This window comes from Eurosta solidaginis, chromosome 5 (assembly GCF_040869045.1).
Source record: "Eurosta solidaginis isolate ZX-2024a chromosome 5, ASM4086904v1, whole genome shotgun sequence".
Classification (NCBI taxonomy): Eukaryota; Metazoa; Arthropoda; class Insecta; order Diptera; family Tephritidae; genus Eurosta; species Eurosta solidaginis.
The window spans coordinates 63579294-63605582 of NC_090323.1; the positions used below are offsets into that span (position 1 = coordinate 63579294).

Here is a 26289-nt window from a genome sequence, read left to right on the forward strand (position 1 = left end):
TATCCTCAGATATCAAAGAGGAGAAATAACCCAGATTTTGGGGGAACTATCGTTCCATCAATAAAACCAAAAAAAAAAAATATTTTTAACGTGGTACATCGCAGCTAACAGCAACAAAATTTAGATATTTACAAATTTTATGCACATACAATTTTTCTACGAATTATCAGATTTTCATCAAAGCGTTTTCGCTGGAATGAAGATTGAATCAATTTTCTTCAATGAACGAAATAAATATTTAATGAGATGAATAGACATACTTACTAAATAGAGTTGCATCACAATTTACTAATTTATAAAGCTATTTATACATACGTACAGATGTATATATACACCTGCTACATAATCTTTATATGTGCATGGTACATATTATGTATGTAAATATAAAAAGACTAGCAGAGGTACTTAGCTTATATCCGCATATATATTGGTTTTATGACATTCCAGCAATTGTTTTGTTTTTCACCACGCAATTTTTTTTTAGTTTCCATCGCCAGCTAAGGACAAACTCATCGTTGGCATTCTACGTTCACTATTTGGTGGCGTTATTTTCTCTAATTTTAGTATAAGCGCCGTAATAACGCAAGCACCTGCCTCTTTGGTAAACCAAGTCATATCTTTGAGTGACGCTGCGCTGGGCTTTGAACCAGCGCCACTAATACTTGCACCACCGCCACTATTGCTACTCCGCTCATCCAGCGTTATACCGCTACACGTTTCATGTGATTGCAATAAATCTCCAGACGAACGACGCTCCAACAAATGCAGAGTAGTCGCCGCTGCTGTTGCTGTTGTTGCATTGGAGGATGCAGCTGCTGCAGCAGCTGTTACATTCATTTTACTGCTATTTGTTAAGCAAAGCGATTGTCGTCGCACATAAACTTCAAAAGCTGTGCCAATACGATAGGAATGTGAATTAGCATTGTATTTGTGTTGGCTATTCATCGAAACAATGCCAGCAGCATTTGGTGAAAAATGCAACTCGAGGCGTGTACCTGGTTCATCTTTTTGATTGCTTGTGCTAGCATGTGATTCACAACTCGATTCCAATGGCAATGGCTGGCCATGATCGAGTATGGCACGGATTTTATCGACACGTGTCATATAGTAAAGTGGTAACCATTCGACGGTGTCAAGGCAATGTTGCGCTGCTGCTGCCGAGTTAACGGTTTGCTGATTCAATTTAAAATAAACCCAGCCATGTAATTTTTCGGAAGCAATAGCATTGCAATGCGTACAAAAACAGACAGGATCAGTTAATGGTTGGAAGAATGATTGTGGCAATACAAGCGATGTACGAAATTGTTGTACTAGTTTTAAATATTCACAGTCTTTGCGCTCAATTGAGGCGATCGATTGTAACGAATCAAATTGTGTAGATGATGAAAAGGATAATAAACTGAACTGATGTGATAAGGGCTGATTTAATTGTTGGTAGCGTGAACGTAACGTTGTAAATTGTTGTTGTTGCAGCAAAAGCAAATGTTCCAAATCATCATTATCGTCTAAATCAATTACATTATTATCGTCATCATCATCACCATCTACATCATCTTCTTCATCCGCATGCTCCTCAACCGGATCGTCGTTTATATCAATGTTTTCATTAACATTTGAAGTAATTCCGCCATTTACAGCTAAAACGCTTGCTATTAAATTACTATCTGTTTCATTTGAACCTGCCGCCGTTAAATCATTTGCCAAGCCAGAAACAGCTGCAGCTGCCAAAGCCACATGTGAATTAGCGCTTACACCACCACCAACACTACTAACTAATTGCTCCAAAGCATCTAAATTATTTGATCCGTGCTGTTCGTGTAAATTCTCTTTGGAGCTGCAGTTACGCAATTCACTTTGTAATAATACACCGCCAACAGCGCCTCCTTCTTCGTCTTTATTTGTATCGTGGACGTATGTTGAAGTAGACAAGGTAGCTGCTGCCGCGCTATTATTTGATGTTGCCGATGTTGAAGCACCGGCGCAGTCCCCAGCTGCACCGCATGTTGTGGAGTTTATCGAGGCATTCATGGCATTTTGAAAACGCTGCGTACTCTGACTGCGTTGGATGTTGAGATTGGTGTTGTGTTGCAATTGCAACGATTCACGCAAGCAGCTAAAAAAAATGAATATTGGTGAGAAATCGATTGCAATCAGGGCACACTATTATGGCGAATATTAACAGTTCTATACATCACTTGGCGGCCACCGTGGTGTGATGGTAGCGTGCTCCGCCTGCCACACCGTATGCCCTGGGTTCACACCCCGGGCAAAGCAACATCAAAATTTTAGAAATAGGGTTTTTCAATTAGAAGAAAAATTTTCTAAGCGGGGTCGCCCCTCGACAGTGTTTGGCAAGCGCTCCGTGTGTATTTCTGCCATGAAAAGCTCTCAGTGAAAACTCATCTGCCTTGCAGATGCCGTTCGGAGTCGGCGTAAAACATGTAGGTTCCGTCCGGCCAATTTGTAGGGAAAATCAAGAGGAGCACGACGCAAATTGGGGGAGAAGCTCGGCCTTAGATCTCTTCGGAGGTTATCGCGCCTTACATTTATTTTATTTATTTATTTATACATCAGTGAACGGCCACCGTGGTGTGATGGTAGCGTGTTCCGCCTACCACACCAAAGATCCTGGGTTCACACCTCGGGCAAAGCATCATCAAAATTTTAGAAACAAGATTTTTCAATTAGAAGAACATTTTTCTAAGCGTGGTCACCCCTCGGCCGTGTTTGGCAAACACTCAGAGTGTACTTCTGCCATGAAAAGCTTCTCAGTGAAAACTCATCTGCTTTGGAGATGCCGTTCGGAGTCGGCATAAAACAAGTAAGTCCCGTGCCGCCAATTTGTAGGAAAAATTATAAAGACCACGACGCAAATTGGAAGAGAGAAGCTCGACCTAAAATCTCTTCGAAGGTTTCGGGCCTTACATTTATTTATTTATACGTCACTGTGCTACTAGTAAATAGTACAAAGTGCGCAACCACACATATATACATATTAACATCAAACCAAGCAGCCACACATGCATGTAAATAGTGAAGCTAACAGCGAATATAATATCACATACATACATGTCGTTAGCTTAATGTGAAAATGTGCTAAGTCACTTTTTTTGAAAAATTGTATTTTAATGCAGTTTTAAAACTGAATTCAAAATACATCGATCACAAAAAAAAATATTTTTTTAATTTTTCATTTTTACGTGCTGTGGGCAATGATGTGTAAATGTGCTAAGTCGTCAGCTGTTAAAAAGAATGTGCTAAGTCAACCTGTCAATAATATCAATCTGAATTACTAGTCATTTCTTTGTGCGCGCATGCTTTGTTATTGTTGTATTAACAATAAAGACACTACCCGAAGTCTCTGGGGAGTGTTACCGATGTTGATGGCCCTTTGCCGGATATACTAGATCCGGTACGTCCCGGTAACAAAGCACTATTAAGGTGCTAGCCCGACCATCTCGGGAACGATTTATATGACCACATTAAAACTTCTAGACCATCCCGCCCTCCCCACCCCCTAGATCCATGAGGAACTTGGGGTCGCTATAGCCTCGGCTGTCAATGAAACAGGATTCGCCACGGTTAGGTGAGGTTGACAATTCGGTTGGAGAAACCATATATTGCGTTGGAAGCCCTTTGAGAGGGTTGCGAACACAACCCCTTGAAATGGGATTCACCCAATTGAGACATGCCTTTGGTGTTTGATAAATGCTTTGCGCTGACCATAATCTACTTCGATTTTTGCATGTCGATAACTACATGCATTCTTGCAGACTAGTTAAAAACAGAAAACAATTCAAGCTGCAACTTATATAAGCTGTTATTAAAATTAATAACACTACTGAATCGATTTGCTAGATGTATAGTCCTAGTTATAGGTTCATTGATAGCATAATTCGTTTTATGAGTTATTTCGATAAATAATCTATTATGCCGAAGATCAAGCAGTGGGATATATGGAATGAACAAATTAGATAAATCATAGCAATTCGTGCTAAAGTTTATTACATTATAGGCAAGCATGAGTGAGATAAAAGTTCTTCTGAAGAGCAAGCAATTTGTGCCTGCTGGTATATTATGGGAGGCCGTCTGGCCAGTGAGGCATACGTATAGCAGTTTTTGTAAAAAATTTTTGAACTTTCTCAATTTTATAGGAGTTAGATTCATAGAAAGGATTCCATATTATTGAGTAATATTCAAGACCACTTCTGACCAAGGACATATAAAGTGCCTTCAACGTCATAGAGTCCTTAAAGTCACTGGTGTTACGTGTACTGAACCCAACCATTGCAACAAATTTTGAAACAACGAAGTCAATGTGACTAGAAAGAGAGTTTTTAGTCTAAAATTAACCCAAGTCTTTACTCTCTTAACAATGATTAAGAGATTTAGCATTTAGTTTGTAGATAAAGTATGTGGCAGTTGTCTTTATGGAATAAGACACAACACAGCATTTGTTTGAATTTAAAAATAAATTATTGTCTGCGCACCATCAGGCAAAAGAGTCCAGATCAGAACCGTTAGGAATAGTTTGACAAATAAATAGTAGAGGGACTCATGAAAGCATATAAACTTATAAGGTCTAAAATTATATCCATTTACACACGCTGTTATATGAACGCACCTAGTAATATTCTTGATAAACTTAATTGTTTATCAGCTGTATTATTGGCAAAAAAAAATTTTTTTGATTGCTATACAAATTACAAAATGTCAAGATTAAGTAAAAAAATCTAAACTAAAACGTCTTTGCTAAGATATACTTGTAAATGACTTGCTGATGTTGGAAATTTCTGATGAAAATGCCTGCTGTAATGTCTGCAAGGTTGCATTCCTTTGAGTTTACCGCGTTTACACAATGAAATGTGCGCGTATGTTACCGCCATAATTAACACTTAATGTGAACATGATATTAGTTGAACTCATTTGTAATATTAAATCTTGTACTTATTTAATGCAGGCTTGGAAACCCTAAAAGTCTATCTTCTCTCAGGCAACTCTGAACGAATGTCATATTCGGGCAAGAGTTGGTAATTGTTATCGTTACTTGATAAAAACAGAGAAGATAGGGAAGATAAATTAAAATTTTTAAAGCCTGCTGCGCTATTAATTATATTGTCAATTAATAAATAATAACGTGAAATTTAGCTTGCTTGAAAACAATATTCTTTCTCTTACTCCGTGAACAATTCTTTAAAAATTTTAATTTAGATTGGAGATTATTACTTGGATTAGCTATACCGACAAATCTTCGGTAACGCACGTGCCACCAAAACTTTGAGAGAAAAAGCGGCAACGACGAAGGCATTCGCAAGAATAAAATCCATCAAAATCAACAGCATCCGCATTTAAAAGCGTACATTTTGTTTGCGAATCGATACATTTGCGATTTGACGCTTATAAACGCGTGTTCGTATTTCAGGAGTCTCAACTTAATATACTTCATCATCAAGCATGTGCATTTGCAATGTCTGCGGAAAAAAGGCAGATGCTAGTGGTACTGAGGATTGGGTGCAGTGCGACAACTGCGAACTATGGTTCCATTTCGGATGTGCTGGAGTAGACGCTAGCGTGCAAGATCGCTACTGGAGTTGTGCTTCCTGTACTCAGGCACCTAGTGTGGGCGCACCACACACTTCTGCAAACGCAATGCAGCCAGCAACTACAACAATAACAACATCGGCAACGACGAAGGCATTCGCAAGAATAAAATCCATCAAAATCAACAGCATCCGCATTTAAAAGCGTACATTTTGTTTGCGAATCGATCCGTTTGCGATTTGACGCTTATAAACGCGTGTTCGTATTTCAGGAGTCTCAACTTAATATACTTCATCATCAAGCATGTGCATTTGCAATGTCTGCGGAAAAAAGGCAGATGCTAGTGGTACTGAGGATTGGGTGCAGTGCGACAACTGCGAACTATGGTTCCATTTCGGATGTGCTGGAGTAGACGCTAGCGTGCAAGATCGCTACTGGAGTTGTGCTTCCTGTACTCAGGCACCTAGTGTGGGCGCACCACACACTTCTGCAAACGCAATGCAGCCAGCAACTACAACAATAACAACATCGGCTGCTACACCAGCACCAGCGACCACATCGGTTAATGCCAACCTCGAAAATCAGAGCGATACTAGCTCACTAAAATTAACCGCAGTACCACGCAATGCTATGAACGAACCTGGTGATCAACAAAGGCTCATGCTGGCCATGCTCGAAGAGCGAAGAGCCGCCGAGGAACGATTTATAGAACAAAAATATAACATACTTTCACAGATGAACAACGCTGGTTTATCAACGTCGAATTTTTTATCATCGATGCAACATGCATCAAACAATGGGCCATCAAGTGCTCAAATAGCTGCAAGGCAAGCCATCCCCAAAGACTTACCAACGTTCAGTGGTGACCCGGAAGAGTGGCCGATGTTTATAAGTACATTCGACCACAGCACATCTGTCGCTGGGTTTTCAGATGTCGAAAACATGCTCCGGCTACAAAGGTGTCTAAAAGGGCGGGCACGTGATTTGGTGAAAGATAAACTTCTCTTGCCGGCGATGGTTCCGGATGTCATAAACACATTAAAAATGTTTTTTGGTAGGCCAGAACATATCTTGGAGAGGATGATCGACAAGGTACGAAAGCTTCCTGGTCCGAAGGATAAACTTGAGTCACTTATAGAATTTGCACTCGCGGTGCGTAACATCTGCGCGACAATGGAGACGTGCAAACTCGAAGCACATCTAAACAACCCCATGCTGGTAAAAGAACTTGTAGACAAAGTGCCAAATCACCACAAGCTCAACTGGGCGATGTACCCTCGCGACAATGTTTCACCATCCATCAAGGTATTCAGCGATTGGTTGTATCGTATGGCCGAAGCGGCATCAACAGTTGTGTCACCAGCGTTTATGTACAAAACGGGCTCAATAAATACGCACAGTAGCAACGACAGCTGCGGATCAAAGACTCAGTCTAAAGAGGTTCAAAGCAACGTTATCGAGTCTCAACCAAAGCAGACCACGAAATGTATTGCGTGTGGCGCATCGGACCATTCCGCTGCGCACTGTACACAATTTCAAAACGCATCGGAAAAAGAAAGGTGGAACATGGTGAAGGCCAATAAGGCTTGTTATACGTGTCTCAAAAGTCACCGCAAAAGTTGTTTTTCAAAAAGGAAGTGCGGCGTAAATGGCTGTATGTTAAAACATCACCCGTTGCTTCACAGCGATCGTACACAAAAATCTGAAAACAAGACCAATGATCAAGCAGTTGTAAGTACGCATCAGAGCGGCAAGCATAGTACACAATACTTTCGTATTATGCCAGTAAATCTACATTCAGCTGGAAAGACTGTCGAAGTGTTTGCATTTTTTGACGAAGGGTCTTCCGTAACGCTTATAGACGAGTCTATGTTCCGAGAGCTCGGTGTTAAAGGGGTTCCAGCGCCGATATGTTTGCAATGGACCAGCAATACTACGCGTAATGAAAATAATTCAGTGCGAGCGTCGATTCAAATTTCCGCACTAAATAGTAGTAAGCTGTATTGGCTCAATGACGTGCATACGGTTGAAAACATCGCTTTGCCCAAGCAATCCATGAACGCAGAAGAGCTTCAATCTAAGTATTCGCACCTAAGAGGTATTCCTCTTCCGTCATATTCGGACATTCGACCGATGCTGCTCATCGGCACCGATAATTGGAAAATTGCTGTTCCGCGTAAAATACGCGAAGGCAAGCGAAGCGAACCTATCGCATCAAAATGTTTGTTGGGATGGTGCGTTCAAGGCACTTCGAATGCAGCGAGCTACGTGACGATGCATCACTGTGATTGTGGGTGGCAAGAGCTCAACGACGTCGTTAAAGACAGTTTTAATCTGGACGCAGTAAAACCACACAATCTGCAGTCTAATGATGATAAGAAGGCTATGGAAATTCTAGACCGAATTTGCACAAAAACAGATGGACGTTTTAAAATTGGCCTTTTGTGGCGCAACGAAAACGAGCCGCTACCCGAAAGCCACACGAACGCATTCAACCGTCTTACATGTTTAAAAACAAAAATCAGTCGACAGCCAGAAATGTATGATAAAATCAACGATCAAATAGACAATCTAATTCGAAAGGGATATGCGCTACAACTATCAGAAAACGAAATGGCAGTTAAGCCTGACCGCACTTGGTATTTACCAATATTTATAGCTCTTAATCCCAACAAACCAAATAAGGTGCGACTTGTGTGGGACGCTGCCGCAAAGTCTCATGGCAAATCATTAAATGATTTTTTGCTAACCGGGCCGGATTTACTAAAACCACTTGTCGAGGTACTTCTAGCATTCAGAGTTGGTCAGGTGGCCGTGTGCGGTGACATCGCGGAGATGTTTCACAGAATCAACATCCGCGATGAAGACATGCACGCCCAACGGTTCATGTGGTACGATAAGTCGAACAACCAAAGAAAGGTATACGTTATGCGCGCAATGACTTTCGGCATAAGTTGCGGGCCCTGTATCGCCCATTATGTCCGAAATAAAAATGCAGAGGAGTATCGCAACATATATCCACTCGCATATGAAGCCATCAACAATGCGCATTATGTCGACGATTACATTGACACGGCAGACGACGACGAGGCAGCCTTGGAGGTAGCGGAACAAGTCCGTAAAGTCCATCTAGCCGGCGGATTCGAAATACGTAATTGGGCATCAAATTCAGTAGTTGTTCTAGCAAAGCTACTTGGCGGCAACCCAGGCGTGCAAACATCAGTCCAGTTTGGAGATACCGAAAAAATACTAGGTATGTATTGGGAACCACAGTCTGACGTTTTTAAATTTATTCTCAGGTTCACCCGACTGCGTCGAGATCTGTTCACACAGGACGTAGTTCCAACTAAAAGGGAAGTACTCCAAGTACTGATGTCGGTTTTCGATCCCTTGGGGCTGTTAGCACGCTATACAGTGGGGCTAAAAATATTGATCCAACGAGTCTGGCGAGCAAATATTGGGTGGGATGAAGAACTTCCCGAGACACTATACGAAGACTGGTTAAAATGGAGGCAACTTTTACCACTGATTGAAGCGGTGGAAATTCCGAGATGCTACTCACGTAATCTGAAATTCGCTACCGACGTCGGCATTCATACGTTCGTTGATGCCAGCGAACATGCCTATGCTGCAGTTTGCTATGTGAGGGTACGCCAAGGAGACGACGTCGACGTGTCATTGATAGCGGCAAAAAGTAAAGTCGCTCCATTAAAACCAATCTCTATTCCTCGTTTGGAACTGCAAGCCGCCGTAGTGGGAGTACGCTTGACGCAAAAGGTAATAAAAATACGTGGGCTTGAACACCGAAACACCACGTATTGGTCAGATTCCAAAACCGTACTGCAATGGCTTAATATGGACCCACGCAGCTTTCAGCAATTTGTAGTGCATCGCGTCGGGGAGATCCTAGAGAGTTCCGACAGCAAACAGTGGCGCTGGGTTCCTACGAAGCTGAACGTAGCCGATCTAGCCACAAAAATCAACAGCGCGGTCGATGACAAACAGTGGCTGAAAGGGCCTAACTTCTTATTTCTACATAGTAGCATGTGGCCGAGTTCCGATATGCATAGCGAGGTATTAGATACCACCGAGCTTCGAAAGCGAGTATGCGTAAACTATAAAGTCGCACCAATAGCTCTCAATGTTGAGTATTTTTCAAAGTGGCGCAATCTATATAGAGCAGTTGCGACCTTCATCTTGTACATATTCAAGTTAAAATCCAGACGAGTAAGGCGCATCATGCCAAAAGAAGTTACACCAGATATGATTGAGATCGCCGAAAATATTCTGTTCAAACAAGCACAAGCTGAAATTTACTCATCGGAAATTAATGTACTGTATGCGGGTCACACGCTGAACAAGCAAAGCAAATTATATCAGCTTAACGCTTATGTGGACGACAAAGGTATTCTGCGCATACGAAGCAGATTAGATTCAATTAACGAGCACACGGATACCATCGTACTGCCGAGAGAAAGCTACATAACGTTTTTGATCGTTAGAGATTACCACGAAAAGAACCATTATATGGCACACGAAACAGTCATTAATAATGTTAAAGGCAAATATTGTATTCCGCGTCTACGAGTATTGTACAATAAAATACGAAAATCTTGCCAAAGGTGCAAAATTAACAACGCCTTACCAGAACCTCCACAAATGTCGCCGATACCAGCTGCAAGATTAGCCAGTTTTACTAGACCCTTCACATTCACAGGCGTCGATTATTTTGGTCCAGTACTTGTCAACGTAGGGAGACATAAGGAGAAAAGATGGGGAGTGCTTTATACTTGCTTGACACTCCGGGCAGTACATTTTGAAATCGCTCATAGTCTCGATACAAATTCTTGTATTATGCCTCTTAGAAACTTCATGGCACGTCGTGGTACTCCAGCGGAGATCTTTTCCGATAACGGCACCAATTTTAAAGCGACAGAGAAACTCGTCCGAGAAAAACTGATCACGCTTGACTTCGATCGAATTACAGCGAAATATGACCGTATTAAGTGGCGCTTCAATCCACCAGGCGCACCCCACATGGGAGGCGCGTGGGAACGTCTCGTACGAACAACTAAGAACATTTTGCGAAGCATATGCCCCTCATACTCTTTTAATGACGAAAGCTTGCGATGCGCACTGATGGAAGTAGAATTCATCATAAACTCGAGACCGCTTACTTTCGTTAGTCTTGAGTCGTCGGATGATATTGCTCTCACACCAAACCACATGTTATTGGGGTCGGCAGATGGTCATAAACCCGCGTTCAGCGACGGTATGGACCTAAGGGAACGGTGGCACAAAACGCAGCTCTTTGCAGACGTCTTTTGGCAACGTTGGGTGAAGGAGTATACGCCGATACTGACCAGGCGAGCCAAGTGGTTGAAAAAAGCTACACCCATAGTAATCGATGATGTGGTTATTGTAATCGACGAAACTCTCCCTCGTAACTTATGGTCGAAAGGAAGAGTAATCAGCACCATAGTAGCCAAAGACGGACAAGTTCGGCGAGTGACGGTAAAGACCCCTCTAGGGATAATGGAGCGACCAGCGACGAAGATAGCCAAGTTAGATGTCGGTAATAGCTTAGTAAGCACCGGGGCTACTTACGAGGGGGGGGAATGTTACCGCCATAATTAACACTTAATGTGAACATGATATTAGTTGAACTCATTTGTAATATTAAATCTTGTACTTATTTAATGCAGGCTTGGAAACCCTGAAAGTCTATCTTCTCTCAGGCAACTCTGAACGAATGTCATATTCGGGCAAGAGTTGGTAATTGTCATCGTTACTTGATAAAAACAGAGAAGAGAGGGAAGATAAATTAAAATTTTTAAAGCCTGCTGCGCTATTAATTATATTGTCAATTAATAAATAAAAACGTGAAATTTAGCTTGCTTGAAAACAATATTCTTTCTCTTACTCCGTGAACAGCGTAAATTTATACAAATTGTGTAAATGATTTTTCATATAAAATTTGACAGCTCGTTTACGCACTAGATAAATTTATACGTTTACACACTTTATAAGGCTTATAAGGTTACATGAGTCCCCCTAGTATTTTTTGTGAAATATATAGATTTAGTGTTATATTTCAATCATTAAAGGGGAGGAGTGATGGGGAAACATATTGAGTAAAAAGTGCTAAGTCAGGAGCAAAAATTTGTTTTGAGTTCGGAAATTGTGCTATGTCATAAAATAGCTGCTGGGTTAGCATACATGATTTTTATTTATCTTTTTCAAAGCTTCTAAACTCAAAAGTATTGCAACTAAGGTATCCTCACTCACAGTTTTGAAAAAAATTGTTATTTCAAAAATTATTCATTTTTTTCGTCTCCTGTACAGTTAGTAAAAAGTGACTTAGCACATTTTCACATTAAGCTAACGATGTCGTCAGCAGCTAAAGCAGAAGTTATTACTCATACATACACACGCATATACCTAGAAGACAAACGTGAATATCAGATACATAAGGATAAATAAACAAGCAGCTGTTCGCGGAAAGTATAGACCTTAGGAGAAATATGCGAACGAGCAACATATAGTATAAAAGCAGCGGAAGCTGAGGAATAATAATTCAGTTTGATTTTAAACACGGTTTTAGTGAAGTACGTGATTATTGTAATTGCAGAGTACTACAGCCATAGTAGAATCGTAAATAAAGAACATTTTGCCATACCTAATATTTGAGTTATTCATTCGACAGTTCAGCGATTAGAACGTTAACAGAATGTGCATAATAATCAGGATCAGGAATTTCCCAGAATTCGTTACAGTATATATCCCATACAACCGATTGTTCAGATAACAATCTTTTCGTAATTATGACAATATTAGGCAAATATGAAGATAATGTAGCGCTATACAAGTAGTATTTCAGTATTTCCATTGAAACACCAGTTTGGAAGCAGAGGAAGGGAGTGACCTCCACTTAGTTGGGAGAAGCAGGAGGTGGAAATCTTCACCTGCCTTGGTGCTCCGAATTGGCGTTAGTTATCGCGAAGCACGGATAGTTATATTGCGTTACTTCTTACGAAACGGTTAAAATCAGTTATGCGTTTAAGCGCCAACTATTGAGAATGAAGGCCCTCAAGCTGCTTCTATAGGATCATTCCAGAAGTCTTACAAAGGAAGTTTTTTTGGGACTATGGCAGCTTAATTGAATAACATCCTTACTCGGCTGCCAATTCAAAAACGGCCCATCAAAGAAAATGTTTCGTTGTCGCTTTATCTCTCGTCAAAATTTATTAAATTTATGCTCACGCCACTTTTGAACAAAATTCTGAAAAAACGGGTTATTTCAATTAAAGTTTTTAAAAAGTTTGCGATAAACAGAAAACAGGGTGATATTCCACTCAGCAGTCGATTTATATATATTAAGGGACAATTAAACTTCCTTAACCCTAACGCCATAGTCGTAACCATACCCATATCCATAACCATCTCCAATGTGATCGATTAATGGTGCCTTAACCTAAAAATCGTGACAATTTCATAAAAATGAAGAAAACGCAAAAGATTACAAACATATTTCACAAAAAATTAGTGTCTTAGTCATAACGTATCCAAAACAATGAATATAATATACAAAAAGTTATTAAATTCACCAACTCAAATATTTTTAGGTTATGTATATGGCGAGAAACCAAAAACCAATTGGTTGGCTATGGTATGGTTATCGCGTTAGCGTTATGGTATGGCATCATTAATCGATTACATTGATTTCTATAAGGTAGGTTCGATCAGCTGTTTTATCTGGTTATGGTTTTATGGTTATAAGTCACCATTAATTGGCCTTTTACGTTGCTTTTATGCTCTGAGCCATGCTCCAAGTTTCATCAGGCCCCTAGATCCACTCAAAGTTGTGGTTCAAGGGGCTGTTAAGCGCAATACAAAGCATTATAACTTCACATCTTTCCCAAACCAATTGTCAACCTCACCCACCCGAGGCGATACCTGTAACTAATAAGAATGTATCACACAAATATTTAGCAGGCGACGCTGTGGCGACCCCAAGGTTTCATAGACCTAGGGTTCGGGGGAAGACCTAGAACGTTCCACGTACTCATATGAAATCGTTTCCATGAAGGTCGGGTTAGTACACTACTGGTGCTTGTTACCGGAACGTACCGGATCTATATCCGGCAAAGGATCATCAACATCGCCTTCTGCTGCTCAACAACTGAATTGGAGGAACAACCAAAAAATCGTCCAAACTGCATTTTAAGGAATTAGTAATGGGAAACTTGCTAAAAATTGTATGTTTAAGTTAAATAAAATTCATCTCGTATTTGCGCAAGCCTATAAATAAGTAAAAGGCATTTGATATGCTGGCCTTTTCCGGTTTTCACCAAAAAAATTTGATTATATTATGGATTCACATCACGATTTCGTTTTAGCTGTTCTATTAACCATGATCACTTAGGCCTGGTTTTTCAGCGCGAGTTTAAGCTATAGTTATAGTTCAGCAACAAATCAGTGATATCCAGAAACAGGGGTCGAACCCAGTTTTTAAAGAAAAATACCCAGAATCCGCAGAAAAGGAACGCACTTTCCCTAGGGAGACGCTCAACTTCGATCTGTACACTGTAACAGGTTAAACACTGTTGGAATAGTAATTTGCGTTCTCTGGCTTTAAGGTTTAATTTACATACCACGAATTGTTGGCAGTACTCGAATCAACAGCACGATTTTGCTCTAATGTACGATTTTTAATCGAAATATTGAGTAATAAATTCTCTGAAACACTTTCCATCACTGAACGGTTCCTGTTAACATGAATTCAATAATTAATAGGTAATAGTTTTATTTTCACTTCAGCAAAGCTTACATGACCGCACTGCTACTGCAGCTAGCATCTAAACCACCAACTGCCCCGCAACTTGACTGTATTGCCTGTTGTTGTTGCTGTGACAATTGTTCCGTTTCTTTTTCATGTACTTCTAAATCTGCCTTTTCACACTGTGGCACTCCATTATCCTGTTCATGCAAATTATCATATTCTAATGCGGCTGTTTCTTCAATAATTGGAGTACTATTTCGACCTACATCATTGCTTGTAATGAGTGAAATTTTTTCACATTTACCGTAGAGATCAAAGACAGGATATACATGATTGGGCAGTCCGGCGGATAAGTCTTCCAAATTAATAGAACCAACCATAATTACTGCATTTAAAGAAAAATATTAATTGTTAAAATATATAACGCCACATATTTCATTTCATTAACTCACCTAGCATGCCTACATTTGATAGAGTCATAGTAATAACAGTACCTGGTTGTATTTGTTCTAACGCTTCACCATACTTGGATGCTATTTTTTGACCATTTATGTTGATGTAGTCATGTGTTGCCACCCAGCATGGACGTTTGAAATGCAAAATTGAGGATGGTAATTGTGAAGCGCTAATTGGCTGAGGGCATGCACCCACAACGCCTACACCTATTGTTCCCTTCCATTTAAGATTCACTGAATCTACTTTGATCTGTGAGTGAGTGAAAATTAAGGAGAATTTCCATATGGGTGTATTCACTTCATTTTACTTACACTTATGCTTTCTCCTTTGCATAGTGGTTTGCCCACAAATACCAATCCTTGACTATACGATTGAATACGCATTGCTGCACGACGCTCATCCAAGAGACGAACATGTTTACCATGAATTTCGGAGAACTCATAGGTTTGCATTTCTGAATCGATTGATTCCAACATGGAGTCTTGTTTATTCAATGGATCAACACCAAAATCGAGCGAATCTTGTAGATGCAAAGAGCATGGACGTAGTGGTGAAGTCGGCCCTTGTGATGAGATTACTTGAACAGCCATTGTTGAACCCTGCAGCTCGACAACTACATAAACATCCTATGGAATAATATATGCATACCATTAATAATTTTCCTGGGATGTTTTTCTTTTACTCACATTTGGTACGTTGTGAAATTGTATATTCATGTCCTCTGAGTTGAGTAAAATACGTAGCGTGCGTGCTGGTGTCAGCTCTAAAGCAATACGATCGCCAACGCGCAGCCACTCTAGAGAAGCCATAGAACGTTGAAGCAAGTTGGAATTGTGCCGCACTTCATTGCCTGATACGTACCAAACATTGGCAGGTATGCGTTTAATACTTAACGGTATATTTTTGCGTACATAATCATCAGATAGATTCAAATCGGTAACGCCAATATTAAGGCAGCCTAAGAAATTAAGCAGGTTTTTGTTATATGTATATATAGAGACGATTCCTTTATAATTATAATACTGATAAATAACTTTTCGTTTGAATTTTTTTATATAAAATCCCATAGCAAGAAAATTATTAAGCAGTTTTGTACTCCAGTGAAATCTAGTCCGACCAGCATAGGTTTGAAGCCTCTAGGTTAGGTTGAACAGGTCGGCCCACGAGGACCTGCGGTACACTGCATGAGTTCGTAGTGTTACCAAAAGTTTGTTTAACGACCAACCTGAAAACCCCTATCAAAAATCAAGGCCTACATATGTATATAGCTCCGTTCTTTTGGCAAATACTAGAAGCTTTCTAGGACCTATTCCATTTGCTGCTTCTAGATATAACAGCTGTATCACTTCTAATATCTGAAGTCTTGCTCTAGCAAGTGCATGGTATGAGCACAAAACATGCTCGATTGCTTCCTTCTCCAACCCGCACGTCCTACATATGCTATCACTGACCAAGCCTAATTTGAAGGCATGTGAGTCCAGAAGGCAGTGTCTCGTCAGAATACCCGTCATGAGTCCACAGTCCTCTCCTTTTAATAATAGGAGTAACTTTGTTAATTCAAGGTTGTAAGACCTGCACATGATCTCCGACACTTTGTAGCCTCGCGCTTGGGTCCACGCCTTTCCCGCTTGGTCTATCATGAGCAACTCTCGCCTTCTCTTAATCTCTCCCAATCTAATTTAGACGTGTACGGAGCAAGCTTCGAACGATGCGCCCTTTTTAACTAGTTCACCCGCTTTTTTATTCTAATCTATTCACATATGCCCATATAGGTGTATGCTTGTCCATCTCCCGATTCTTTCCAGGGATTGCTTATACTTTAACATACTTTTAGATGCTGTGCAGCTATAGCTAAGAAACAGAAATATTTTAACTATGCCACCTTTATGAATTGCCACTGAGTGTCTAAGACTAGTGTCCAAAGTGACTAGTATTGGTTTCTTTGTTAACTTATATCAATTTGGTTGTCTGCACAGTGTACAACGTGCTAAGGAATCTAAGAACATCTGCAACTTTTACCCCTGTTGACATTAGAAATAAGGCTGTTTTCCAACTATTAATATCGGGTATGTGCTATTCGGAACTAGTTTGCAGAAAGCTGAGTTCTCAGTCTGCACATAGAATCGATGCAGCATTTAACCCTGTTACCCGTTATGTGTTGGATTGTCAAAGTTTGATCATATCTCTAGTTGGAGGTCGCGTTTAATAGTTACTTGTGAGATAAACTGGTTTTCCCTAGGTCAGCTCGAATTAATTATAACTATTTAACCTCTGCGCTACTTTTCTTTGTTAATGCTATTAGTACATAATTCTCTAGAATATTATTTACACCGTGGCGAATATTAGCATTTTCGACACGTCACTATGCTGCTATTAAATAAATGCTGCACAGCAACCATTGTAAATTTTACCAAGTAGCGCAACTAACAGCTGATCGGTGAAAATTCGCACATTCACACGCACAGTTCACGACTCAGTTTCAAAACAAAACTTTAGATTATTTAATTCAAATTTTAAAGTGGGATAATCCTTACAAATTTATGTATACAGAATATATATGGCGTTTTTGTTGTTATTAAAACAATAGTTTTATTTATATTAAAGCTTTTACCATTTTTTTTTTTAACTTTGAAAAATCTCCGAACACCATTCCTTCATTATATGACATTCGACTGCCTAGTCCACTGCCTTCCACTCTATTCGCAACATAACCTCTACTTAAGCTGCCAAACTATATAGTAAACAATGACAGCAACAGCAAAGCAAGCAGAGAATATTTCACACACATGTAAACAGGAGATAAGAGCTCATACACGACTACTTCCGCAAATATCTGGACATAGTGTACAAGTACAAGTGTGTTGACTTCTTTCTGACAGGCACTCGCTTAAGTGAGCATAACGAGAAAATCTGGGTTGCCATTGTTGTTTCGGTTGAAAAAGGTCAATTAGCGTTCTGTGCAGAGACGTAAAAGATTGAAACAGGGTTTATGTAGTCACAAAAGTGTTGCTCCTGTTCCACAGCATTTTAATTTTATATCATGGCGAAAAGTGTTCAGTTCAGAGTTATTGATTTTCATTAAAAGTTTAATTTATAACGGAGGGACTCCTTTAAGTGTAAAAAGCAGAGAAAACGTAGTTTCTCAAATTATTGTGAAAAACTTTTTAATTTGAATTTCTGTACCCAAGTTCACTATATTTGTGTAACACAAGAATCTGGAGGTCAATTCCTTAACTATGAAAAACTGAAAAATATACACTTATTGAAAACTATTTGCACACACAATTTACACTTTGAATTTAGTTGTGTTTTTATGCACAAAATTTTGAAACTAAAAACAAAAAAACCTTAAGGCGGATTTACACAGACGCTTTGGTTGTGTTGCATTCATTAATTCATCTGTCGGGCGAAGTATCGAAAAATTTACATAAATGCTTTGGTTGCGTGCCTACGCTTTGACAACGCCGTACGAAAAACAATGAAACGCCGCGGCGCGCCGTATATCTTTGCTTTGAAGCGACCAAAGCGTTTATATAATTTTGCCCTTATGCATTTGTGTAAACAGCATTAGAAGTGAAATTTGTCCATGCTACACGCGTGGCGCTTTATATTTTAACTCTAATTTAAATAAATTTTGCTTTCCGTATGTTTCCGCATTCTTGCAGACTAAAGATCTTCTAGTATTCTTATTTCCGCGGAAATTTATGCAACTATTTCATCTGTAAATACTACAAAGTTTTATTAAACTATCAAATGCAACTCAGCTTGAAGTACTCTTACGTATCAAAAATGCAACTCTAGACCTGAGATTTGCATCAGGTGAGCGAGGCTGTTTGTAGTTTTGACGTTTATCGTTTAGTTGACACACTTGTATAGGTACACTATGTATCTGGATAGAATGGGCAAGGTTGAAAACCCGAACTGCCTGTACTGTGGAAAATTAGACGAAGTACGTCACACGTTCTTCGTATGCAAGTACTTCGCCGAACAGCGAAGTAGGGTAGAAGAGATACTTGGCGAAGCGACCGTTGGGATACAGTCAGCACATATGTGAGGCATATACTTCTCAGCAAACGAGAATATGGATGCTAGCCCGTTAGCGTGAGAGTATCCATGGACATAACGTAGCGCGCACTCTTACCCGAAGTAATGCTAAACGCGGTCCCAGATACGGGAAATTGCGCGGGTAGTGGAGGGTTAAAATTTAATGGAAGAAGGGAGTCCTGCACTCGGAGAGTCTCGCAGTGAGGTCTAAATATCCCGGTCAGTGCATAGAGCATTTCCTCCTTTCACATAATTCAAACAAAAAAGAGCTAAGAGCGCAGATAATATTTCACACATGTATTTACAGCAAAGAGCGCATTTGGTCATACACAAACAACATATACACATGTATGTAGCCAAAACCAATATGAGATAAGCAATCAGGTTTACTGTCACTCACTGAGGTGTATGAAGTCTTATATTATACGAATTCTGGTTCATACGAAAAAACATGTCTCGTTGCGTTATACAAAGTATGCCTCTTAGGTTTACTGACTCTTTTTCAATGTTTTTCTTTATATTTATTACCAAACTGTGGTTAATTTAAGATGCTATTTGTTTTAAATAATTGGTTTTAAAATAAGTTGAAATAACTTTCGTAATTGTAATCAATAAATCATTATTATACCGAGTTTTCAGTACGAGATTCAACTACCGTTAATGTTAATAGTAGGTTAACCTGTTGTTGTTGTTGTTGTAGCAGTGAGTAGGTTAACCTCTGCAATTATGTTGTTTTAAAATATAATAATGTAAATTTGAATAGAAAGAGCCAAAATGGCAAGTTCGAGTTCTGTTGTTGTTGCTGTAGCGATAAGGTTTCTCCCCGAAGGGTTTGGGGAGTGTTATCGATGTGATGGTCCTTTGCCGGATACAGATCCGCTACGCTCCGGTAACACAGTATCATTAAAGTGCTAGCCCGACCATCTCGGGAACGATTTATATGACCACATTAAACCTTCAGGTCATCCCAACCTCCACACCCCCTAGTTCCATGAGGAGCTTGGGGTCGCCGGGCCTCGTCTGTTAGTGAAATAGGATTCGCTACGGATAAGTGAGGTTGAAAATTGGGTTGGGAGTAGCTATATATTGCAATGGCAACCTGAAAGGGTTGCGCTACACAGCCCCTTGAAGCTGGTATTATAGTCGCCTCTTACGACAGGCATACCTACCGCGGGTATATTCTGACCCCCTAACCCGCTGGGGGTTCGAGTTCTAGTTGACTTAAGTGTAGCTGATTACCAATTAGTTTAGCTTACAAATTAATGAAATGTAGTCACAACAATAAGCTTACCTGCAAATAGTGAATTATGTGAAATAAGTTTAATTTCGAATGGTGCACCAACACTTAGTGGATGCTCTGAGAATACTACACAACGAGAGAGTGCTGCAGATGCGCCAGTGACACGCGAAGCCACCGTCCAGCTTTGCGATAACGTAACATTGCCTGATATACAAGTCCAACGATGTTTCACTTCTGCTGTTGCCGGTTGTATAACTGATGTCGCTTGACAACTTTGTGAGTTCTCGCTAGTCGCATATGGTGCACGTATATCTGGTTGTGACTGAGTGAGCGTTACTTGAGCGCATTGTCCATACAAATCAATTACTGCCCACACATTGGGCATGCGACATTCACATGCTGGCCCTTGATCAACACCATCTATGAAGAAATGTACATAATCGCCATTACGCATTACACCAACACGAGTGCCAGTACTCAAACTATCCAAATCAATAAGTACATTCGAACGTATAGTTTTACGATTATGGAATATCATTGAACCACAAAGTATTATCATATCATTTGCATCTAAATCAGTTGCATTGGCAGCGAGTTGTATATCTTCGGGCCTTGTTCCAGTAACGCCAATCTCAATATTGCCTGACCAATGGCGTACCATTGTTTCGAGCACAACTTCGAAGAGTTCACGTTGACGCAATGGGCGATTGCTAAACACAATAGCGTCATTGAACTCAGCTAAAGAATTAGGTCGGGAAGCGGTTAGGCCTCCATTAGAGATGCCAGCATTTTTGCCTATAAAAAGACGAAAACACAAAATTTAAGAAAAAAACTTAAAAGTATTGTAGATTCTCAGCGTACCATGTATGGTATGGAAGCGCAATGGGGGTTCACTGTACAACGTCGTATTGGAAATTGTAGAGTTTCCCGTATCAGGACTGCCACATTCCGACGTATCTATTATGCTCGCTTGTGCCGCCTGTCCATACAAATCTATAACGCCATAAACACGCTCCGGCACATTAGTAGCAGCTGGACCTTGATCAACACCGTTCACCCAGAAATGTAGTGTGCCATCGTCCTTGCGTACAACGCCGACGCGATCACCTACCTGCAGACGATCAAGGTTCTGTCCGTATTGCTCAATGACTGTAATGCCATTATGCATAACACCGTTGCCAGTCATCATCCATGTACCAGAGCTATTAAAAAAAAAGTTGTGGATTTTTTAAGTAAGTAGATAAAAAAACTAAATAGACAAATAAATAGGGAAACAAAACTTACCGCACATTGGTCATGGTAAAGGGAAAATCAAGTTCTTCAGCGCTATGTGTAGTCACACCCATCTCAACGGAACCAGCCCATTTTGTAACCACACGTTCTAGTCGCACTTGAAATAGCTCGTTAGGACGCAATGGACGTCGGGTTAGAACAACGCCGTTATTAAAATCGTCGGAAGCGCTGCGATTATAAAAAATGGTTTTTGATACAGAAGGATTTGAATTGTAAACTTATTTGTTTTTTAGTTTCCGCTTGATTGCCTTAATTGCATCTTGAATTCATAGAAAGTGTTTGACAGGCATGGCCCCTAAAACCGTCCAATTAAAAAATCCAGTAATCCGCAGTAATTACTGGATTTTTTAATTTGTTATTTCTCACTCCATCGATAATTTCTTTTAGCTCCCACACTCCCATTACCAAGTCTCTAACACTCTCTAATTTACTGCTCCCTCTCTCTCTTTCATATCGTTCTCTCTTTCTTTATATACATATATTCCTCCTTTCGATGTATCTATCTCTCTCATTGTTATCCTATACTTGTCTCTCTCTTCATGTTTATATCTTTAAGGCCCGGTTTTTCAGTACAAGTTCAACTCAGTTTGAGTCAGTTAAACTACGCTTAAAATTATTCTGCAGTTTTTCTGTCTCTTTTAACTGAAGCTGAGCTTAAGCGGCCGATCTGGCAGGGTTTAACTCTAGTTAACCTATCAGTTATTTGAATTCGTTCGAAATGGCGTCGAATATACCCTAAAAGCATTTGGACTTGAGTACCATTAGAGCTCATGTTGATACCTAGGCATACTTCTAAAATCTCAAGGGTTGTTTCGAAACAGTGCCTCAATTCGAGAATCATAGCGTACTCAGCAAAAGAGGGAAGTTTTTATAAAGCAAAAAAAGGTATTATTTAATTTGAAAAAAATGTAATTAACAACTTGTGGTTCTCTAACTCGACTCAAATGTAAAATTCCATACTACAGTATTTTCACGAAAATAAAATATACATAATTTATTTTGGACTAATTACGCTTCACTACTGCTATCAAACATACGGGGTTTGGTGGTACCACCTTGGAGATTTTTTTTCAACTCCACCTCAATCCAGTGTAGGATATCAACTAGAGAAATGGGTTGAATATTCATTTGAGAACTGAACATTTCTCAAAATCTCTCGAATGTTGGATAATAATTGGAAAATATTAATGACGTTGGAGATCAACTCGAAAACTCTTAATTTTACAAAATTTCTCAAAGGTTGGTCGTGATTCGAAAATGAAGTTGGATACCAACTCGAGAACTATCTGGTTTAAAAATAATTAAATAATGATGTTGGATATCACCTCCGGAACTAGATATATATTTCGCTGGAGAAATTTTTTTCCATGTTTGTTGGGTAAACAAAATGCAGTTGTTGCCGTATCTAAAAATTAGCTAGATAGTAAAAAAAACCAATGTTGCCGCACAAAAAAGCCAACCCATAAGGCGCCTTAGACTGTGACTGAAAAACTGCTGAGTAGTTTAACTGAAGTTTCAATTTGACTAGAGTTTAGCAAACTTAGTTTAAGCTTAGCTTAGCGAACTACTAAAAAACCGGGCCTAAGAATTAAGCATTTGGGTGTAGTATCCTGGACTGTGCATCGAAGACGTGAGGCCGCGATAAAGAGGTGTATATTAGTCAGAGGCACCAGTTTGTACTTTTTTTATGATATTGTAACGAATTTTCTGCAAATCCTCTTATTTGCAATCCTCTGCTAAGTTCGAATCACTAAACTGTTGAATAAATAACTCCAATATTGAATGATGGAAAAATGGCCTTTATTAAGTACTTCACAATAACACTCAAACTGTGCAACGAATAGCTTAATAACCAAACTGATATCTTAAAGGAAACTGACTTTCAAAATAATAGTGCTATTGCTCGCTAGATATCGTCTTACTCGTAACTGCTTGACAATTCAAATCAAACTGAATTCCTTCTTACTCGCTGGCGCCGCTTTTATAGTTTACGCTGCATACTTCTAGGCTCTTCGATTTCCAGAAGTTACTAGTTGTTTCGGCTACAAAATCGCCAGCCACAACTACGTGCACAAATTATTGCTCTCTCTTGTGACAACTCAGATAAGGTATATGCATGTGTTTGTAGTTTACAGTCTCCCGCACACACATAAGCGTATAAGTAAATTCATCGGTGTGTGACATCTCATCTCTCGCTGCCTTGTATGTAAATGTTGCTCGTCGGAATGTGTACATATGTGTAGACGCAATTATTGATTCGTTTATGTAGATACATAATGATTGAATTATTGATGTGCATTCACGTCACTGCTTAGATCGGCTTAGAGCTGGCAGCACTCCTTAGTTTTGCTAATATTCGTAACACTGCCCTCCACCTAAGTCTGATCGTCCCGATCAGACAAATCTCTCGATCTAAACGCTGCTAATCTCTCCAAATGAACCACTTTCATTTTGGTTCGTGGTTTGGTAGTGGTTTGTATGCGGTACACTACATCGTTGATCCGTTTTACAACTTTGTATGGGCCTTCCCAGTTACACTGCAATTTCGGGGACAACCCTTTTTTTCGTTGTGGGTTGTATAGCAGCACCAAATCTCCTTCCTGAAACCCTTCCGAATTAATTGCTTTATCGTACCTCGCTTTCATCTTGTCACTCATAATCTTTGCTCGTTGCCTTACCAGATCGTGTATCTCTCTCAGCTCTTCTTCTAAGACATCAGTGGATTTCTTGACATTCCTCTCCGCATCGGCATCTATCCCATACTTCAAATCAGCTGGCAGTCGAAGGTCATTGCCAAAAATTACCTTTGCGGGAGTTTGGCCCGTTGTGTCATGTACTGCCGATCGGTAGGCCATCAAGAATAATGATATGTGTGTATCCCAGTCCTTATGGTACTTGTCGACTACTTTCCTTAAATGCTCCTCCAATGTTCTATTGAAACGTTCCACCATACCATCGGACTGAGGATGCAATGCAGTTGTCCGTGTTTTTCGAATGCCCAACTTCTTGCACAGTTCTTGGAACACAGCTGATTCAAAATTCCTGCCTTGGTCAGAATGTAACTCCATTGGTACACCATACCTTGCAACCCATTCGTTTTTAACCACTTCTGCTACTGTTTCTGCTTCTTGGTTTGGGATTGGGTATACCTCTGGCCATTTACTGAAATAATCCATAACCACCAGTACGTATTTGTTTCCGCGGTTGCTAGTAGGAAATGGACCTGCGACATCCATGGCGATCCTTTCAAATGGTGCACCTGAAATATACTGCTTCATCTGGCCACGACTTCGGGTTTTGGGCCCTTTCGCTCTGTTGCATACCTCGCAATTGGCAATCCACTCGGTGACCGACTGACGGCAACCAACCCAATAGAATCTCTGCTTAATTTTCTCGAGTGTCTTCGTGATTCCAAGATGGCCTCCACTTGGACCATTGTGCAACTCGCTGAGCACGTCAGGAATCCTCTTTCTGGGAACAACTATAAGTTTCTTCTTGCACTGACCATCCTCACTCTCCCATACTCGATGCAAGCAACCGGATATCAATTCCAAACTGTTCCACTGTGCCCAATATGACTTCGCAATGGGACTCTCTGCTGACATATCCTCTCTGCTTGGTCTTTCGTTTCGTTCGAGCCCTTGCATAACATGTGACAGACCTGTATCTTCTAGCTGACACTTTCTTAGTTGTTCCTTGTCCCATTCATCCGTACACGTTATAGTCATTAGCCGGACATCTATAATGTCTTCTTTAGCCTCGGCCTTTGAACAGTGCTTGCATTCCAAACTACATGGCCTTCGTGACATTGCATCGGCATTTCCATGGGTACTACCTTTTCGATGCTCAATGGAAAAGTCATAGCTTTGAAGTCGCTCGATCCACCGTGCCAATTGTCCTTCCGGATTACGGAACTGCAGAAGCCATTTCAATGCTGCGTGATCTGTCCTGACATGGAATCGCTGGCCGTAGAGGTATTTGTGAAAATGTTTAATGCACTCTACCAATGCCAACAGCTCTCTCCGCGTAACACAGTAGTTCCTCTCTGGTTTTCCAATCGAACGGCTGTAATATGCAACTACCTTCTCCTGTCCATCGACCAGTTGTGATAAAACGCCTCCTATAGCATATCCACTTGCGTCTGTATCTAGAATAAATGTTGCTCCTGGAATCGGATATGCTAACATTGGGGCAGTGCACAAACGCTCCTTCAATGTTTGGAAAGCCACTTCTTGCTCCTTCTTCCATTCAAAAGCTTTGTTTTTTCTTGTAAGCTCATGGAGGCTATGGGCTACGCTGGAAAAATTTGGTACAAATCGGCGGTAATATGTGCACAGCCCAAGAAAACTTCTCAATTCATGTAGATTCTGTGGTCTTGGCCAATCCTGTACAGCCTCTATTTTTTCGTTCGCAGTGCAGATGCCCTCTGTCGTTACCTTGTGACCCAAATAATTGACTTCCTTTTTAAACAGCGCACACTTTTTGGGACTTAACTTCAGACCAGCGCCAGCTATTCTCTGGAAAACTTCCTCCAAGTTCTTAAGATGTTCATCAAAGTTCTTGCCCAATACGATGATGTCGTCCAGGTACACCAAGCATGTTTTCCAATGTAGTCCTTTCAGTACCTGGTCCATGAGTCTCTCAAAAGTAGCTGGTGCATTACAAAGTCCAAAAGGCATCACTGTAAATTGCCAAAGACCATCACCGACACTGAAGGCTGTTTTCTCTTTATCTTCCTCCTTCACCTCCACTTGCCAGTAGCCGCTTTTCAAGTCCAGCGTGGAAAACCATTTCGTACCAGATAGCGAGTCCAGAGTGTCGTCAATTCTTGGCAATGGGTAGCTATCCTTTTTCGTTACGTCATTCAACTTCCGGTAGTCCACGCAAAACCTCATTTTTCCATCCTTTTTTTTTACAAGTACTACCGGTGAGC

The 26289-nt window shown here is 40.3% G+C and overlaps 1 protein-coding gene across 5 annotated transcripts in view; it reads right to left on the minus strand.

Annotated features, from left to right (window-relative positions):
- Positions 1 to 237: 237 nt before the first annotated feature.
- The window catches only part of Neurl4 (neuralized E3 ubiquitin protein ligase 4), a 117197-nt gene continuing 91145 nt past the window's right edge, over positions 238 to 26289 (minus strand). For all 5 annotated transcript variants that reach the window (XM_067787679.1, XM_067787676.1, XM_067787678.1 and 2 more), the window contains 9 exons: positions 21348 to 21524; positions 20925 to 21265; positions 20115 to 20858; positions 15466 to 15737; positions 15091 to 15405; positions 14776 to 15028; positions 14372 to 14708; positions 14196 to 14309; positions 238 to 2113 (listed from right to left, as the gene is read on the minus strand). In XM_067787679.1, the coding sequence (XP_067643780.1) occupies positions 481 to 2113; positions 14196 to 14309; positions 14372 to 14708; positions 14776 to 15028; positions 15091 to 15405; positions 15466 to 15737; positions 20115 to 20858; positions 20925 to 21265; positions 21348 to 21524 (4186 nt within the window). In that variant the 3' untranslated portion in view covers positions 238 to 480. The remainder of the gene's footprint in view (positions 2114 to 14195; positions 14310 to 14371; positions 14709 to 14775; positions 15029 to 15090; positions 15406 to 15465; positions 15738 to 20114; positions 20859 to 20924; positions 21266 to 21347; positions 21525 to 26289) is intronic.